Genomic DNA, 20,649 nt, shown 5'->3' with positions numbered 1-20,649 from the left:
TTTCAGTGAGTTAAAACAATAAGCTAAATCTATCTCTCTCAAACACTGTGAAAGACTGTAAAAATGTGAATTTAAAAATGAATTCCCATAAGAGTTTTAAATCAAAGTTGAACAGTAATTGTATTTTATTGCCTTTTTCATAAGGTAGCTTGTCAGAATGTCCAGTCTTTAATGTAGTTCAACCCATTATGTTCATATTGGAGTTACATAGAAGAACGATACTATGAAGAACGGTGAACTTCTAAAGAATCTTTCATAATTCTCATTCTAAAATGTCATCAGCACTTCACTAGACTCTGAAAAATAATCTTGGTTTTACTGATGGTACACATGTGACATTTATCCTGCCTGCAAAGTCATCCCAGCCAGCTCCAAATAGGAAAAGAGCAATGTAGTGACAAATGTAGTAATTAACATCTGGGTTTAGCAACCAGGGAACAAGAAACATATGTTCACTATTAAGATGGGATTTACCCATTTGGATTTATTTTGACATTGGATCTCTGCTTAAAATAATAACATTGCCTACACCATAAGTGATATTATTCCTTATTTTAAGAGGCTTTTAGAAATGAGCAGCAATACTGCTAAGAGCTAGAAATTACAGTGAATATAACTTTAAAATTAAAAAGAAAGGAGAGCTGTTTATATATCTCAGCTGAAGTCAGATGTGGGGATATGTGTGTTTAGGTACTGGAATCATGTGCTATAACTTACTATTTCATGTGTATATTGTTCTTTATAAACATCTTATTTAGTTTGCAACACAATTCCACCAAAACAGGGCAACATTTAAAGCAAAAAGAATTCCTGTTATCACAACTATCATTTGCTTGTGGAATGAAATTACATTGAAAGGATAAAAAGAAGTTTCTATTAGCTTCAGAGAAGAAAGTAAAGCTAAACAGACAAAAGCCAGGTAGATACAGGACTAGGACATTTAAACTGATGCTTCCAAGCTCATTAAAAGAGATATTGAGGTAGCATAGAATTATAGTCTTCATTTATGCCTATTTTCTTTTATCAACAGATTATATGGGCGTGTGTGTGTGTGTGTGCATGAGAGAAAGAGAGAGAGAGAAACAGAGAGAGACAGAGATTTATAGGCATTGCTCTATCTGGGTCCCTCTTAGGTCTTTAGACCAAAGCCCCAAAGATGTGTCTCCCATCTAGCCTAACTCTGATACCTGATATTGGACTTTAAAACAGACTGTTTTGGGGCACCTGGGTGGCTGTCAGTTAAGTGTCCGGCTTCGGCTCAGGTCATGATCTCACCATTCGTGAGTTCGAGCCCCACATCAGGCTTTGTGCTGACAGCTCAGAACCTGGAGACTGCTTCGGATTCTGTGTCTCCCTTTCTCTCTGTTCCTCCCCAACTCATACTCTGTCTCTCTCTCAAAAATGAATAAAGATTACAAAAATAAAAAAAAACACCCTTTTTATCTCATTTGCTCAACAAAAAGCAAGACTGTTTACATTTGTGAATGACACTAGGAGGGAATATAGCAGCTGATTTAGCAAGATTGTCCAGTTTTACATTCAGGCTGCATCTTCTACTTCTTCTCTTCTTTTTCCATTCGCTGCCATATATTTCTTTATGTTCATGTCTGTATTTATCACTGTATTATAAACTCATTGAGGATAAAGTTTATATGGTATTAGTTGAATCTCTCCAATTTGTTCTCTACAACCAATTTAATCCTCTTAGTCTAGAGTGTTATACATAGTAAGTGCCCAATAAAAATTTTAAAATCTTTACAAGGTTATGTTCAGTGATATAGAATATTTTTAGTTACAAATAAATGTACTAAATGTACATTAATAATAATTGTACTAATATAACTAAAAAAGAATGTGAGCTTTAGTATATAGGCATAATAGTATTATTTGCCTTTCCTACACTGCCATATGACAAGCAGCTAGGTAAGAAGAAAAGTATTTTTATGAGCATTTTTCTAGGGCCAGAGATGGGGATTATTCTATTGCAGGAATATTCAACACAAATGTAAAATTACTTTAAATCTCTTATTTTATTAGAAGCAGAAAGGAAACTTGCGTATGTATAAAAATTTCCTCTAAGCCATTCATAGCACTTAAAATAATTAAAATATTCATGTTACATCCATGACTCTATAGATTTGATGATTACATAGGTAAAACTTTGTTGATATATATGAGAAAAGGGAAAAAGTATATCAATAGTACAAAACTTAGAAAATCTCAAAATAACATGATTTACTTTGAAATTATGTAACTTTTAGGCTGATAATGTTTATTTAGTTAAACGATGTTTTCATTTCTAGAATATAAACAAACTGAACCAGGGAACAGTCCACCAACATATGGAGACACATAAAGTTTTCACCATGATTAATCCATTTGAAGATAATTGATAACTGACCACATTATGCAATTATGCACAAAGAACCTGGGTGATTAGGCACCTGGTATTAATGCTAATCAGCATCTGATGATATCCCTGTCAAATTATTATTGTTCTATTATCATATAATCCATATAATGAGTATTATATCAAGACCCATAAAGTTCCTTAGCAATAAGGGTGAAAAACCAATTATGAAGTTATGGAAGTCTTTATGGGGCCACTGGCACTTATCAACATAGACAGACTATTGAGAAAGACTGTGAACTACAAGGTAAGTGCCCTAGTCTGATTCCACTTTTGACTTTCTGGAATAGAATTTCTCAAATCTGGCTGTGCGTCTAAATCCACTTGAGTTCTTAAAAAACAATACAGATACCTAGATATCAACCTTTACCTAGAGAATCAACATTTGTAAGGATGAGGCCCCAGAGCATACTTTTTATTTATTAAAAATTTTTAAAAAATGTTTATTTATTTTTGAGAGACAGAGTGAGAGTGGGGGAGGGGAAGACACACACACACACACACACACACACACACACACACACAGAATCTGAGGCAGGCTCCAGGCTCTGAACTGTCAGCACAGAGCCTGACACGGGGCTCGAACTCACAAACTGTGAGATCATGACCTGAGCCAAAGTCTGACACTTAACTGACTGAGCCACCCTGTGTCCCAAGAGCATACTTTTTAAAACCTCCTCAATTTATTCTAAAAAAATTGATCACAGGTGCTATTAAGGCACCCCTGGCCAGACCATATACAATGTAGGCAATCAATAAACATTTGTTGAATGACTAATGCAGTTTTCCAAAATAGCCTCTTTTATGCTAGTGCCCACATTTAATTTTTGTTGACTTGATTTTTATTAATATAGCACTACTTTATTTGTTTTGTAGTATAGAAATGGCAACTAATGAATTCAATTAAATTATCAGGGGGGTGTTACTTTAGAAGAAGGCACATCTATAATATTGGTATCCTTTTGTAAGAGACAAATGGGATCCCCCTTGTTGGAAGTTCAGTGTGAGAAGATGGCTGACATATTCTCACTTAGAGTATTTATAGGATCTGTGATTTTACAATAGTGTCTCATGTTTGATGATATAAATACCTCTTCTTTTTCCTTCTGTTTTTTTATTCTCACTCAACTCTTAGACCTTAATTCATCCAAGAACAAGACAATGTGGTGTCTGAAGTTTCTTCACCTTCCTTTTCCTAAATACTGACCAATAGGGATTAAAAACAAAAGAAAAACATCTCTTCCTGGGGTATCTACCATAGAACTTTGGTTACCACATTAGCAAATGTGAATGTGATGAAACCTGGGACCTCTATGTGTGGTGGTTTTTTTCATCTGCCTGTGTACAGCAGTGACTGTGGTGGGCAGCAATATTCACTAAGCCTTGCTGTGTTAAGCTGCCCCTTTGCAAGTCTTACCCACCTGTTATGTCTGACCATTTGCTTTCCCCTCTCATAACAGTCCTCTGCTAACATTTCTGTAGACCTCATCCTGTGAGCAGACACATCTAAGCGTTCCCTATTGAAAGCCTGCTGCCACATAAAAACGGATCTCAAAACTTGTCTTCTTCACACTGGGGCCAGAAATCAGAAGCCTCTCCACTTTGCACTTACTTTTCTCTGCCTAAATGGGCCAAGGCCTGGCACCTTCAATGGTTACTAGATATTTTGTCAATCACCCTGAAAAGGCATCGCCTTTAAAACAGCTTTAGTATAATCAGTAAGGCAGCCTTCCGCATACAAAGATGATAATTCCATCCACTATCCCCTCATCATTTTCCCTTATAGACAACTGCCATGCCCATGAGGCCCTTGACTATAGCATAAGTTAATGGACATGACCTTAGGAGAATGTTAGAGTTAGTAGAGAACATTAAGATGTCAACATTCTAAAAAGGGATGTCTGGCGAGACCCCTTGATCTTGGGGTCATGAGTTCAAGTCCTATGTTAGGCATAGCATTCTATATTCTGAAATACACAAAAAGTAGTTGAAATCCAATGAAATAAATTAAGTTGCCTTGATCCTATAGGGCAGAAGCCTCTGTTATAACACATTTCCCATTACTCACTGATTAAGACATAAAACCAAATATATTCAAAAGATAGAATACAATTTATATTGAGTAGGCAAGTTTAAATTAATGTATATGCAATATATCTACACATAATCATTTATTATAATATAGTTTTACTATTGGTCTAACACCATTTTCAACAATTATTTTATATCTTTGTTTTCAGTTTCCTCATTATATAGTTCTAGTCCCATAATGAACACATACTGTTTACTTCTTTCTCTTTGTTCGTAACAGACATATTAAAAATGTGCTCTGAGTGGTGTTTCTGAAGGGTACAATCATGATCCAGTGCACTATTAATGCTCATCCTTTATGAGCATGGCCAGGCAGTGTTCCTGGGCATGGTACTGGGTGACCAGTGGGACCACTTTCTGAATTGGCAGCTAGCAGAATTCCCAAGATTATTCTCTAGCCAGCCAGGCTCCGTCATGGGGTTCCTATGGGATTATACACTGGGGTGAGGAAAAATATCAAAATTACGTTAATTTTTATTTTGTAACATCATCCAAATATTCCATTTGTCTACAAATTTTTATTTATTTATTTATTTATTTATTTATTTATTATTTTTATTTTTTTCAGATTCTAAACACATTCTCTTTATCACATATTTGATCCAGAGGAGAAACTATGTGTGGGAGGTGGGGAAAGGGACCACCTTGCCTAGGAGCAACCCCCATCTATTTTTCTACAAAATTTAAAACATTTATTACTTATTAGTTTAGTAGTTTCTATTAAAACATAAATAAATGACATGTTTTGGAGGCATGAGCTAATTTCTAAAAAAAACCAAAAAACCAAAAACCAAAAAACAACCCGAACTTATAGGATGTAAGAATAAATAAGCAACCACTGTTAAATACTTTTCAGATGCAAACTTTCAGTCTTTCAGGTTTTGAAAAGCAATATAAATCCCATTGTTAATATATGCCAATGGTTCTGTTATTATTCATTTAAAATATCAATTAAATATTGATGAGTTTGTAAATGCTATACATGGGTAAAAATTGAATGAATATAGTTATTGAGTTTTTTAAGCTTCAAAACAAAAGGAAAGCATAAAACCATAATGGATGCTTCGTCCTTGAAATTCTTTTTGTCTAACACAACTTTCTCCCAATTTCTATTTACTAACTCCTATTTGCCCTTTACAACAACCTGAATGCCCAGCTCTCTGGGATGCCTTCTCTAACTCACTTGGAATTCAGTTAAGTATACCTCCTTAAGTGCTCAACCACTTGTCCTTTGATACAAAACAACATCTCCAGCTGAGAATCTACCAGCCTGGAAATAATATTGTAGCACAATCTTCTTGAGTTCATATTTGCTAAAAGTCAATCATATAGGAGGGCACCTGAGTATCTACTATATTGAAGGCCAAATGTCTGATCATGTCCAAACTGGAAAAAAAAGTGTGTGTGGGGGGGAGATGTCTATAGTATATACCTCATACTATAGGTAATTTTTCTCAAACAATAGTGTGCATTAGAACACCCTGCAAGACTTATTATTACACAGATTATTGGGTCTCATCTCCAAAATTTCTGATTTTGGGCCTCTGGCTGTCTCAGTTGGTAGAGCATCGACTCTTGATCTCAGGATTGTGAGTTCAAACCCCATGCTGGGTGTAGAGATTACTAAAAAATAAATAAATAAACTTCAAAAATAACAAATGGGCTAAAATTTCTGATTTAGTCTGTCTAGGATGGGCTGAAAAATTTGCATTCTTGTAAGTTCCCAAATGAAGTTCCTAGCACAGTCCAGAAACTATGCTTTAAGAACCACTAGTCTTAGAAACTGGTGATAGGAATTCAAAAGTCTCACCTCTTGCTTCTAGCTATATGGAATCTAATGCAGTCATTATTGACAATTCTGGGTTTTTTTTCTAATAGCTTTAGGACCCCTAAGATCTGAATTGTGGGATTTTCTTCTTTTAAGTAGGTCTATTCATCATCAAACCATGATATTACCCAACTGGGAGGTACAGCAATAAGCTAACATCCTGAATCAGCAAACCTACAGTTGAGACAGAATTTTTAATACAGTCATTAATATATTGTATTTTTAAATTTCAGTAAGGTTTCCTTGATATACATTGATTTACTCTACCATACAGCATGTAACTGAAAAAACTTCAAACCATGACTGCAGTAGTCTCATCTACTACCTTTCCCACATTCCAAGTAGAGAAGAAAGTTGTTGAGTTAACAGCTGAGAAACATAGGATTCTTTGACCCTTTATTAAGTCTCAGTTGTGGGATCTAGTGTAGTCTTCCTGCATAATGCTTGCAATTTACTGAAGCTTAAAATATGTCTACATATATAGGATGATGTTATGTGTAGGTTTCTTAGGTCAAGGTACAACCCAAGTACTGCTGACTTTTAACTAAGACTACAAAATCCGGGAATTGCCTATTAATGTCTGAATCAAGGCTACACTAAGAGGGGCACCTGGATGGGGGAGGAGAAAAGGAGTGTTCTCAAAATTTTAATCAAGAAACCTATACAAGGGCCAGTTGGTATAAATGCTTCTGTTATTCACCAGCAACTCCAACAACAATGGGCATTTTATTAATTAGCATATTGAATGTCAGACATTAGATTTTTTAAAATAAAAATGGTAGCTTATTGGCTAGCATGATTAATATTGGAAATATTAATATTGGCTCTCATTGGTGATATTAAAGTTATTCCAAATGTGTGGATTACTTACAAATATTCCATAAATGTTTTTCATTTTTGCATTAAAAGGCAACAAAACAAAACAAAACAAAGCAAAACCGCAAACAACCATAATAGGCTTGCATACTGTACGCTTAGGGATAATGTTTTAGATAAATCCCTAAAGAGTCCTAAGTCTGTCTAAAAACTCTGAAGGATTCCGTTAGTTTGGTACTTGCCTCTAAAATTTAGCATTTGTCTCATAGAAACCTTTAATTCAAATGGTGATAGAAACACCTAATAGTACAGAGAGCTAGTGCCCCTTTGAACATTTGGAAGGAGTTGCACATCCATGTGCATGTATAGCTTGTATGCTTATATGAGTGTGTATGGTATGTGGGATCTTAATGGTTTTTTTTTTGACACATATAAGAGAGCAGAACAGAAATGGAGTCTGGAATTTCTGGCATTAATTTTCCAGACTATTCTCAGAATTATTGGTGAGTACATCAAACAGCTTACCAAGGAATCATTAAATATTTTTTCAGATGGGAAGTGTCAATAGACTTAGACACTCTGATATAGCCTATGAGAGAAAAGTTATATTTGAGCATAGGATGGGGGTGAGAAAGCAAAATGGCAGATATCTCTGAAAGCTGTGGGTGATGATTGCAGTTCTAGAATCCGATTTTTGAGGACAGTAGATTAAGCAAGCCATTTAATGCACACCTACTGATGAGGATAATTGGATTACTGCACAAATTTGTGTCTTGAAACTTTGCTTGAAAGCATCAGAGAGCTAACAAGATAGTGAAGAAGTACGAAGCCAGGATGTGGGACAAGGATTTGGGGATGCAAACTTGGGTTTGACACTACATTTCTGTTGTGGGTATTTATTGATATGGGTTGGAACAGTGGATGGGCTGAGAGGTTGAGCAGTACTTTTGACCACCTTGCAGAAATAAGAGGAAAGGAAATGGAACCCAGAGCTGCCAAGTAGGCTCTTGGTGAATCTGCCTCATTTTGGACTTAGATCCAAAATGGCTACATCTGGGGCACCAAGGTGGTTCAGTCAGTTAAGCGTTAGTCTTCAGCTCAAGTCATGATATCATGGTTCGTGGGTTTGAGCCCGACATCGGGCTCTGTGCTGACAGCTCGGAGCCTGGATCCTGCTTTGGTTTCTGTGTCTCCCTCTTTCTCTGCCCCTTGCTCACCTATGCTCTGTTTCTGTCTCTGCCAAAAAATAAATTATATATATAAAGAAACAAAACAAAATGGCTACAATTAAGGAACAAAGATGAACCTGAAATAGGCCCTCATAAAGGCTACAGTTTGGTTTTGAAAAATCTGAATCCCTGCTATTGAATTTCAGCAATCCTAGATTGTTAATGTCCTCAGATATTATAATTCTCTATACTAAAGTAACAAACAACAACATAGGCCTCCAATTATTTTTACAAACGACATTGCAGTGCAATATCTGGCCACAATAAAAAGGAAAATAACCAACCTTACAAAGGAACAAGACTGGATGATTAAAGAACAGTAGAAATACTAGACAATAGAAATATACATGCAGTGGGCCCCAATGTTGAAGTTTTTACAAAGATTTAAAAATAACTATGCTTATTATTTTCAAAGAAATAATAAAAAGGACAGATTTTCAGCAAGGAATAGAAACCAAAAAACAAGGAAATTCTAAAACTGAAAAATATAATAATTGAAATTGAAATTAAGAGCTCAAAGGATGGATTTAACAGTATATTAAGCACAAATAAGTAGGGGCGCCTGGGTGGCTCAGTCGGCTAAGCAGCTGACTCTTGATTTCAGCTCAGGTCATGATCTCACAGTTGTGAGATCAAGCATTGCATTGGGCTCAGTGCTGAGTGTGGAACCTGCCTGAGATTCTCTCTCTCCCTCTTTCTGTGCCCCTCCTTCACTCGTGGGCTCTCTCTCTCTCTCTCCCTTAAAATAAATAAATAAACTTAAAAAAAAACTTAAAACAACCTTAGGTAAGTAGAAAATAGGTAACTCAAAAGCTAAGTCAGAAGAGAACTATTGAGAATAAATTAGGAGAACAAAAGGAGAAACAAGACAGGAGTAGAGGTATGAGGAGAATTAACGTATGTGATTACAGCTTCAGAAAAAGGGAGAGAGGAAAAAAATATTAACAATGTTGGAAGCAATAATGACAGAACTGTCCAAAACTGATGAAGGACATCAAGGAACAAATTTAAGAAGTGTTAATAAGCATGACAAATAGAAACAAAGTTGTATTTGAGCAATTAAATCAAAACTGTGAAAAACAAATATAAAAAGAAAGACATTAAAAGCAGATAAAGAATAAAGAAAAATAATTTCAAAGAAGCAACAATTATAACAGTTGGATTTGAAACAGAATCAGTGGAAGCTAAAAGACAATGAACTGATAGCTTTAAATATTTTAAAATAAAATTACTCCTATCCAAATAACATATTCAGCTAAAATATCTTCTGAGAATGAAGACAAAAACTTTTCAGACAAATGCAGATTTAGAAATTTTTCTACCAGCAAATTCATATTGAAGTAATAAATTGTGTCCTTCAGGTAGAGGGTAAACAATCCCATATATAAAGTCAGAGTTACAGAAGCAACAAAGATGAAATATGTGGGAAATATTAAACAGATATTGACTGTATAGAAAAAACCAGTGCTTTTTAATTTTATGGGATACAGATATAGAGATATATTATTGGGATACAGGTACAGAGATATATTATTAGCATAGCATGCAAAACTCAAACAGGTTAAATAGACTTAATCCATAGTCTCAGGAAAAATCATAGTGAACACTTATAAATATTTAGAAGAATGATAAAATATAATACTGTATATAAAAACTTAAGGGGTCAATTAAATCTTGGTTAGGCAGGGGGATATAGAATTTTATTTATTATTACTTATTATTATTTTAAAAACTTTCAATGTTTATTTTTGAGAGAGAGAGAGAGAGCAAGCACAAGCAGCAGAGGGGCAGAGAGAGAGGGAGACACAGAAGCCGAAGCAGGCTCCAGGCTTCAGGCTGTTGGCACAGAGCCAGACATAGGGCTTGAACTCATGAACTGTGAGATCATGACCTGAGCTGAAGGCAGATGCTTAACTGACTGAGCCACTCAGGCACCTCTAGAATTTTAAATGTGTAAGTGAGGACAGGTTGAAAATAAACAAGTAACTATCTGTGAATGTAATACATAGAACAGCAAATCATAACCAAAGGAAGAAGAGGAAAGGAAATAATCATGATCAAACATAAATAAAATAGAAAAATAATATAATAAAGAGTCAATAAATCCTATGTTTCATTCTTTGCAAAGATTTGTAAAATTCATAATCCTCCAGCAAGACTGATTAGGAAATGACATATGCAAGGACTAGAAGAGTAGACATCTTTTCAGATCCTATAAATGTTAAAAAGATGGTGAGAGGATTCTCTGAATAATTTCATGCCAATAAATAAGCACAAATTCCTAGAGAACTATAACTTAGACCCAGGAAGAAATAGAAAATGTGAATTGTCCTATAACTCTTAAATAAATTGAATCTCCGTACTTATATGGCTTTCCAAATTAAAGAAATAGAACCAATTCTATACAAATTCTTCCAGCGAAAAGAAGAAAAGCAAGAAGTCTTTGCCATTGACATTGTGAAGCCAGCATATTCTCCATTCTAACCTGGTAAGGACATTATAAGATAGAACACCTTTGGTCTCTGTCATAAATAAAGGTGGAAAAAAATGCTAAAGAAAATGTTGTATCAAATCTAGTAATACATAAAAAGGATAATACATTATGACCATGTAGCGTGCATCCTAGGAATGCAAATTTGTTTAAAATTAGAAAATCCATCAGTGCAATTCACCACACTAATGGAATAAGGGAGAAAAATCACTTGATCATTGATCATCTCAACAGATTCAGAAAAAAAATTGATAAATTCAATATTCTTTATTGTAAAAACTTTTTCTTACAACAGGAGGAAACTTTCTTAAAGTAATAAAGGGTACCTACAAAAACTTGTGTATTTACTGGGGAACTTTAGACCTGAAGTCGGGAATAACACAAGCATGTCTGCTATCACCACCTGGAGGCCCTCGAGAGTACAAAATATCCAGAAAAATAAATATAAAATATAAATATTGGGGAAAAAAACCTCTTGTTATATGCAGACAATATGATTGTAAGTAGAATATTTAAAGATACAGATAAATTATTAGAAGTAGAAGTGTAGTTAGTGAGGTTGTTGAGAAAAATGTCGTTATATAAAATCAGTTGTATCTGTATACTGGTAAAAAAAAAAGAATTTAAAAAATTGTTTAAAAAGAATTTTACCAAGTAAAATAAAATATTTTAAGATAGTATTGTTAAACTACTTTCGAGAAAAAAGTGTTTTGAAGATTTAAATAGGTACATGATAATGGATTGGAAAATACTAAGATGCATTTTCAACTAAAATCCCAGCTAGCTTTTGCATGGAATTGACAAGAAAGTTTTAAAATTTACATGTAAAGATGAAAGTCCAAGAAGAGCCAAAATATTGTTTATTAATAAGGGTAAATTAGGAGAATTCACTCTGTTAGATTTCAAGACTTAGTATGAAACTACAGTAATTAAGCTTGTTGGCACAAGGGTAAACAAAGAGATCCCTGGCATAAAATATAGAGCCCTGAAGTAGACACATCCCTACATGGATATTTAAATCATCACAAAGGTGTCACAGCAGAGGAGCGAGAAAAGGAAAATATTTTAAATAGTGTTGGAACAATTAGAAGTCTACACGGAAAAAAAAATAAGAATGACTCTTATCTCACATGATGCACTAAAATCTATTCTAGACCAATTGTAGGTTTCAACGTGAAAGGCAAAAGAGCAAAGCTTCTAGAAGATAATATATGAAATTGTCTTTATGACATTGAGGTAGCGCATGTTCTAATCGTCTGGGAAAATATCAATACATTTTACTATATTAAAAATAAGAGTTTCTGTTTATCAGAAGATATAATAAAGAGAACAAGAGGGCAAAACACAGGAGTGGAAGAAAAATCATTACGACATATTTAATTAGCAAAGGATTTTTTTCCACAGTACATGAAAAATACTATAAATTAATAATAGAATGTCGTATATTTTAATAGAAAAAGGGCAAGAGACATGAGCTGTCACTGTACCGAAGGGGACATCCAAATGACCAAACAACATATGAAGAGGTGCTCCATCTCATTCGTAGTTAGGAAAATACAAACTAATGCACAATGAGATGCACACTCACCAAAATGGCCAAAATTAGAAAGACTGGCAATACCAAGTATACACAAGGTTGTGGAAAATGTGAACTCTTATTCATTGCAAATAGGACAGTAAATTGGTCATTGCCTATAATCCTGAAGATAAGCACATATTGAAATCCAGAAATTCTGTTCTTAGGTGAATGACCAACCCATGTAGATTAAGAGACATACAAGTAGAAGAATATTCATAGAAGCATTATTTGTAATCCTAACTTGGAAACATTCCAAATGCCTATGTAGAGAGGAATCTACAAACTGCCATATATTCATGTAAGAGAATACTATATAACAATGAAAATATATGCACCTTAGATATGGTCTATCCCTGCATTGTTGGTTTAAACGATCATTTTGCCATTGTCTCCCAGTTCTGCGGTTTGGCTGAATTCACCTAGGGTGTCCTTGCTTGTCTCTAGTAAACAGTCATTTGGTGACTGGAGCTGGAGTCATCATTCACTCAAAATATTGTGACATTGAAGCTAGCTGAAGGTGAGAACCTCCGCTGGGGACCAGCAGAGCTGTGTTCTCTGGACCTCTCTCTATTTGATCTATCCATATTGTTTCCCCACCTGGCTCACTCCGGGGAGCTCAATTTCTTATATGGCAGCTGAAGGTTCCCATTGTGAATATCCTGAGTGAAATTGGCAGAAGCTGCATGGGTTTTTGTAACCTAACTCTAAAGTCTTCTGTAGACTTTTCTGGATATATATTATACATTTTAAAAGGCTAAAAATTAAAAGAACATAATTCCAGCCCAGTAAGGAGGGACAGGATCTTCCAGAGTTGTGAGGAACATTGTTCTTCTTGTTTTTAGTCCCTCACTACCCTCTAAGGCTTAGCTTAGCTCTTGACAACCTGACCCCAACCTCCTTGCTGATTTTAATCTTCCTTTCACATTTTGCACTTAGATCACAAGAATGCTGAGAACCAACTGAATTGTGCTGCACTTTTTCATGTATCTCTGTGATAGAATTATGGCCCTCCAAAGATGTTCACATTCTAATCCCTAGAACTTTTGAATACGTTACCTTACATGGCAAAAAAGGGCTTTGCAGATATAATTAAATTAAGAATCTTGAAAATGGTGAGATTGTCCTGGATTATCCAGGTAGGCCCAGTGTAAACACAAGGAGACTCAGAGCAAGAGTCAGAGAAGGAGATGTGAGGACAGAATCAGTGGTCAGAATGTGCAATTGCTTGAAAGGGCACAAGTCAAGAGATGCAGGAAATTTCTAGAAATTGAAAAGGCAAGGAAATGAATTTTTTCCTACTATCTCCAGAAAGAACCAGTCCACCAACACCTTGAGTTTAGTCCCTCAAGACCCATTTTCAGAATTCTGACCTTCTAAACTGAAAGATAATAGATTTCTGTTGTTTTAAACTCCCAAATTTGTGGTAATTTGTGACAGGAGCAATAGAATCTAATGATATCCCACCCCCCCCTTTTTCCCCAATTTATGACCTTTTCTATATTGTTTGGTTTTACTTGAAACACTTCCTTACACCAACTCTTTTTAAAATTTTACCCGGTATTAAAGACCTAGCTCAGCTGCTCTCTCCTCCTTGAGACCTTCTTACCATCAGAATCAGAAATAACTCTTAATCCTCTAAAACACTAGGGCACTTACCAGCACTGATAGTCCACTAATCACATATTATTTCAAGTACTTCAAGTATATAAAGGTGCTATATACCTTACTGCTGTTCCAATTTCTGTTCAGGAATTTTATACATATTAGTCACACACTCACTTGTCGAGTGGATATAGGAGGAAAAGAAGGTTATCATAAAGTATTTAAAAATATTTCTAGTAATAATACATAAAATAGTTGATATTTATATAAAAATATAAAAGTAAGTTGTAACATACATTTGCAACTTCATATGATCCATTTAATATCTGTTCCATGTAATGATTTAGATCTCTGAATCGTTTGTGGTCTGAGTTTGTAAAAGGTACGTGCCACCAATGAGGAAACCTGTTTAAAACATAAATAAATTAAAAAAGAAGTGTATCTTTATTAGTTTGAAAACTGGTCTCTGCATCTTAGGGTTGTTAGTGAAGTTATAGCTACATCAGATGGAGGGGCCAGTGAAAACATTAAAAAAAAAACACACATAGAACACATGATTAATCCTGAGAGTTTCATTAACATGATTGTGGTCACTTGTGCTATTTTAACTTTCATTAATATTAATGCTAATTTAATTTAATTTAACCTATTAAACTAATATATATGTTCCTTCTTGCTGTATTCATGGAAGACCACACATTTTGTCTTTTAAATACATGTGGAGGCTTAATAAATACTTTCTGAAGTTAATGATTCATTATTTTTCACAAAGGTCAGATTGTATTGCTTCTTCTGGGTTCATTAGAGATATTTCTGCATTAACTAAATTAAACATTTTACCAAGTGACATATGTTTCCATCTGGTCTTAGTCTTTTGGAACACTGTATCATTTTCCTCAAGAGTCTGACTTGCAGAATTTCCTCTGCACTCTCTGAAGATTCCTCTTGATGGGTTAGATGTGATTAAAACCAATTACTGAGTGGAATGAACTGTTAATGGATAGCATTTGGTGACATATTTTTCTGGCTAAGTACATTTTCTTAGGAACTACCTAGCAGCTTTCTCTGACTTCAGTCTTGCTGCTTCCTCCTTCATACTTCTGCTTCTTTGGTACAGGTATTTCCCTGGGGTAAGGGTATGAGGGATAGAGAAGGGCTGGCAGCAGACACAGAAGTAGGTGACAACTACGGGCCAACCCATTCACTGTTTCCTGTTGTAAATGTTAAGGAAGTCCAGAATTACGTTTGTGTATTTAAATAATTGACATTTTATTTTTCAAAAGGTTTCCTGCAATTCTAAGGCTTAAAGTATTAAAAATTTTCACCCGGATTTAATTATCACAATAATTTGTACCATATACAATTAGTTCAAAACATAGAAACACATTTGATTAACAGATGGATTGGGCAGGTTTTAAATATTAATTTGGGGGCTCCTGGGTGGCTCTGTCAGTTGAGCGTCCGACTTTGGCTCAGGTGATGATCTCATAGCTCTTGAGTTTGAGCCCCGCGTCGGGCTCTGTGCTGACAGCTGAGAGCCTGGAGCCTGCTTTGGATTCTGTGTCTCCCTCTCTCTCTGCGTCTAACCCACTCTCATTCTGTCTCTGTCTCTCTCAAAAATAAACATTAAAAAAATTATTTTGTATATCTGTAGATGAATTTTCCTTATTGTTAGAGTAATTTGGAGTTCACTATCAATTCTGTTCCCTTGTTGATGTTTTTTTCAGAGGTAGGTACTAAAAAATCTTGTATATAATTAAGTATGAGAGAATGTAAGAGTTTAGCCATAGTAATGTCATTCAATTGTCTGAAATGCTTTTCAGTTACATGTCAAATATAATATAGCAATCATTTTGTGAAAATGAGTTTTTATCTTTTATGTGACAGCACCATCATGTCCCCCGCCATTTTGTTCATGCCAAAGAGTAGGAAACATCTGACTGACAAACAGATTTGATATCTGGGTATTAGAATAATTCCTTTTTTCCCCCAGTACCAACACCAATGTCTTGACTTGCCTTTTATTTTATTCTCAGAGATTTTTTACTCTCTGGGACAATGTACCAAAATAAGTTCTAGATGGTTGGGAGAAGAACAATGTTGAAAGTAGAAGAGGGAAAGGAAATCAACCGTTTAATTTTTAAGCAGGTTAATTTAAAGACCTTTAATTGTATGGAAGATTCCAATGCCTGTGTATTCTTGGGAGATACAAAGAGCCTGCTTTGAAGACCCGTCATATACTATGAATAATGTGAATTTTATTCTTCATGACTCTAACTTTCTGATCATACTCTCCAGATCAGGTTAACATAATTCTTGTAGGGCTTCTCTTAGTAAATTTGGGAGTCCGAGGAAATCTTGATTTCATCCTTCATTTATATGTATCACTGGAAGCCTTGGTTCCTTTGGAACTATCTGCATACAAATATTGTCAAGGGCATACACGAACTATATGCTCCCCACCTCCAACCCCCCTCCCCCCCTCCCACACACACACATACACACTGCTTGAACGGTCTTAAAATCTTTTTAAATACCATTGTAAGGCAGTTGAACAAGGCATAATCTTAGAACTAAAGCTGAAAAATCAAGAAGAGACATATGGAGAGAGATTATTAACATTTTTAAGGTTTTACAAGTTATGTTAAGTGTAGTGGACAGATAAAAGTGTAGAACAGAGAAGTTCTTGAAACCAAAAAAGGGCAGCCATTGAACAATAACATTTTAAATCATTAATTGGTAGAGTACAATGACAGTCCCTGATGTTGAATTCAATATTTGCAGTCAAACTTTGAATTTTTTTTTTGCCAGCACCTCTTTTTCTGTTATTTTATCAGATGGTTTTCAGTAATTCTTAAAGCTGGTGTTGCTTTTAAGTTTCCACAATGACACTCCTTTCCTCTCAGTCTCTTGAACATACTCTTACTCTAATTTGTTGACTTCCTGATATTTAAAGCATCTGTATTTCAAAATTTCTGTAGCATCTGCAAGTAGTGAACTATTCACTCTTCAATATTGCACCATATCTCTCCATTCATTGATAACTTTGCTTAGATTTGTATTTTGGAAGGTGACTAAATCCTGAAAGCCTAGTAAAAAGCCTAGTACTTCATCCACATGTACAAAGTATGTCAGGTCAGATATGGACATTCACATTATTAAGGGACCATTTCCTTAACAAAAATTCCTAAGTGTAGATAAAATAACGTTTGATTTACCTAAGTGCCAATATAATTTCTGGCAAGTTCCTTTTTAAAGTCAAGATACACCTTTCGTATACACTGAAATCTATGACCTAAATTTGGCAAGTTCTAAGTGATGAATTTTAGAAGGTTTATTTGAACAGAAGTTGTTTGCAGTTATATTCTTAATTTGTTTATACTTAAATATTTAAAAAATGATAACATGAACAAAAGCAATGGTTTTCAAGATTGTTTGAAAAGAAACATAATGACAAACTAGATTTAGACGATCCAAGTCAAAGTTAATCATTAACAACAAAAGTGAGTTGGTATTAGTAAATTTTACTTCTATGCTAAATGATATTAATGAATCTTTTTCTGGTATGGAAAATAAATGTATCAGGGCTTTTAACTGCAATTATTTGTTGAAAGAGTAGATATATCCAACTTAGTTCTGCATTTTCAATGTCAATTTTATTTTTATAGAAAAACCCAAAAAGATTAAATTTAAAAACAGGCAAATAAAACAATTTTCCTGGTAACTGATGAAAAAATGAAATCACTCCTGAATTTTTCTGTCTACAAAATCAATGGCTAAAGGCAAACAGAGAAATTGCAAACCTTGTTCTGTTTTATGAGACAAAAGATTCTTTACTCTGGGAGTCATACAGACTCTGCTGGGATAGGTTCAATGGCATTGGAGTCAGAATGCTGTGTTGTTCACAAATAGAAAATCCCATAACCATAATTTTTCCTTATGTTCAAGGACAAGAACTGCAGACAAAACACAGGGGAGGAAGTGCCTTACTCTGGGAGAGTCAATGATGCAAACTGCTTCTGAAGTTGGCTGTGAAGTTTTGAAAACTGGTCAAATGATTTTTCTGTCAGGCTCATTTCATTGTTACCATGTATCACCTGGATTAGATACAGCTGCAGAAAATAGACAAAAATCAAAAGGTGGCATTATCAACCTGTGATACATTTTAAAATATGGTTTCATGTAAACTAAACAAAGCAAGAACTTTTCCACAAAATGTCATCGCACGAACAAAAGGATGCAATTTGTAAAGGCAGAATTACCTATAAACACAGTATATAAAGATATCGTAATCTTATGTGCTGGGAACAGACTGCCTAATTTCTGCTCTTCTTTTCATGCAGACACTTTAATTAGCTCTTGATTTATGGTCTACTACAGGCAGGAACTGTTCTCTTTGATGGTTCTCTACTAATAGCTCTGGTTGTTATGATTTCTCCTTAGAACATCCTCCTTAATGGCACTTCTGCTCAAACCGTAACTGCTTTTTCATTTGCATAGTAAAAAAAATATCATGATATAAGGAAGGATGTGTAGCATAGTGAAGGGAAGTCTGAGATGAGGTCAACAGATATTTAAGTCAAATGACAGACTTGAGACTTACATTACTGGTTTTCTTACTGAACCTTAAAATTGTCGCTCTTTGAATTGACCTGGTTGCACTCAGCATACAGGATTCCTGGGAAGGAGTCTGTGAAGCAGATTTGGCAGGACTTGTGGCTGTCATTTGTGCAAGTGTATGGATCAAGTTATTTAACTTAACAGGGAAGCACTCCAGACTTTCCTTTATTTTCCTAGAGAAATGAAAAAGAAAATATAGTGGGTAACATTTCCCTGAGTTGACTCATTTCACTTAAGATTTGTTTTCTTGTGTTTGTTAGACGTGGAGGATAGTCAAGAGCCATGTCTGTTTATTTGGAGCCCAACTATTAAATGTTATTTTTAAAAACCCCAAGTCACAGCTTATGTTGTTAGCGAACATGTGTTGTTAGCAAACACAAAACTGTAATTGCAATTTTGACTTATTTTAGGTTTGTTTTCTAATTTTAGGAATGATTTATTTAAAACTTAATTTTAGTTTATAATTATTTAAAATATTTAAATAATTCAGAAGTTAAAACTACAAAACAATGTATATTCCAAGAAGCTGAGCATTTATCTCTGTACTCTCTATGCTATTCTTTCTCTCCCCCATATTTAAACATTCAAAAAATTATAGTTTAACTTTTATTGTTTATTTTATTTATATATATATTTGTGTTCTTCTTTCAACTGTATTACAAAAAAGTTGCAGTTTATATACTATATTTAATATACATTATATGAAATATTTTTCACTCTGGTTTTTTTTTCTGGTGGGTTGTTTTTGATGTGTCACTGTTTTTCAAGTCTTTTTTTTTTTTGTATTTGAGGTTTGCAATTGTGTTCTAATGATACAATAAATATCTGCATATAACATTTTTATTCCCTCTGTACCCTCCTCTCCAGTATCTAATTTGCAGTGTTGTCCTTTTTATCCTAGTTTTTTTTTTTTTAATAATGGTTTCAGGAGTAGAATTTAGTGATTCATCACTTATAACACCCAGTGCTCATCCTGCCAAGTGCCCTTCTCAGTGCCCATCGTCCATTTAGCCCTTCCCCCCACCCAACATCCCCCCAGCAACCCTCAGTTTGTTCTCTGTATTGCCTCGCTCTCTGTATTTTATTTTTCCTTCCCTTCTCCTATGTTCATCTGTTGTCTTTTTTAAGTTCCACATGTGAGTGAAATCGTATGATATTTGTCTTTCTCTGACTTATTTCACTTAGCATAAAACATTCCAGGTCCATCCACATTGTTGCAAATGGCAAGATTTCATTCTTTTTGATCACAAAGTAAGTAGTATTCCATTGTATATATATACACCACATCTAATCTTTATCCATTCATCAGTTGATGGACATTTGGACTCTTTTCATAATTTGGCTATTGTTGATAATGCTACTATAAACATTGGGGTGCACGTGCCATTGGAATCAGCACTTTTGTATCCTTTAGAAAAATGCAATTTATCCAATTGTATTTATTGCAATTGCTGGGTCATAGGGTAGTTCTATTTTTAATTTTTTGAGGAACCTCCATTCTGTTCTCCAGAGTGGCTGCATCAGTTGGCATTCCCACCAGCAGTGATTTGTATTTCCTTATATTTTGATTTGTGTTTCTCTGATGATGAGTGATGCTGAGCATCTTTTCATGTGTCTGTTAGCCATCTGTATGTCTTCTTTGGAAAAATGTGTATTCAAATTTTCTGTTCATAACTGGATTATTTGTTTTTGGGTGTTGAGTTTGATAAGTTCTTTATAGATTTTGGATACTAACCTTTTATCGGATATATCATTTGCAAATATCTTCTCCCATTCCATCAGTTGCCTTTTAGTTTTCCTGACTGTTTCCTTCACTGTGCAGAAGCTTTTTATCTTGATGAAGTCCCAATAGTTCATTTTTGCTTTTGTTTCCCTTGCCTCTGCAGACATGTCTAGTAAGAATTTGCTGTGGCTGAGGTCAGAGAGGTTGTTACCTATTTTCTCCTCTAGGATTTTGATGGCTTCTGGTCTTATATGTAGGTC

The 20,649-nt window shown here is 34.7% G+C and overlaps 1 protein-coding gene across 1 annotated transcript in view; it reads right to left on the bottom strand.

The window, feature by feature from the left end:
* PIK3C2G (phosphatidylinositol-4-phosphate 3-kinase catalytic subunit type 2 gamma) overlaps positions 1-20,649 on the bottom strand; it is a 333,489-nt gene that overhangs the window by 53,560 nt on the left and 259,280 nt on the right. Inside the window, exons 26-28 of the mRNA XM_078450059.2 lie at positions 18,650-18,839; positions 18,037-18,158; positions 14,343-14,451 (exon numbers count right to left, since the gene is read on the bottom strand). Coding sequence (XP_078306185.2) covers positions 14,343-14,451; positions 18,037-18,158; positions 18,650-18,839 — 421 coding nt within the window. The remainder of the gene's footprint in view (positions 1-14,342; positions 14,452-18,036; positions 18,159-18,649; positions 18,840-20,649) is intronic.

Source organism: Panthera onca, chromosome B4, assembly GCF_046562875.1.
Source record: "Panthera onca isolate mPanOnc1 chromosome B4, mPanOnc1 haplotype 2, whole genome shotgun sequence".
Lineage (NCBI taxonomy): Eukaryota > Metazoa > Chordata > Mammalia > Carnivora > Felidae > Panthera > Panthera onca.
This window is presented reverse-complemented; position numbering and strand designations above follow the sequence as displayed.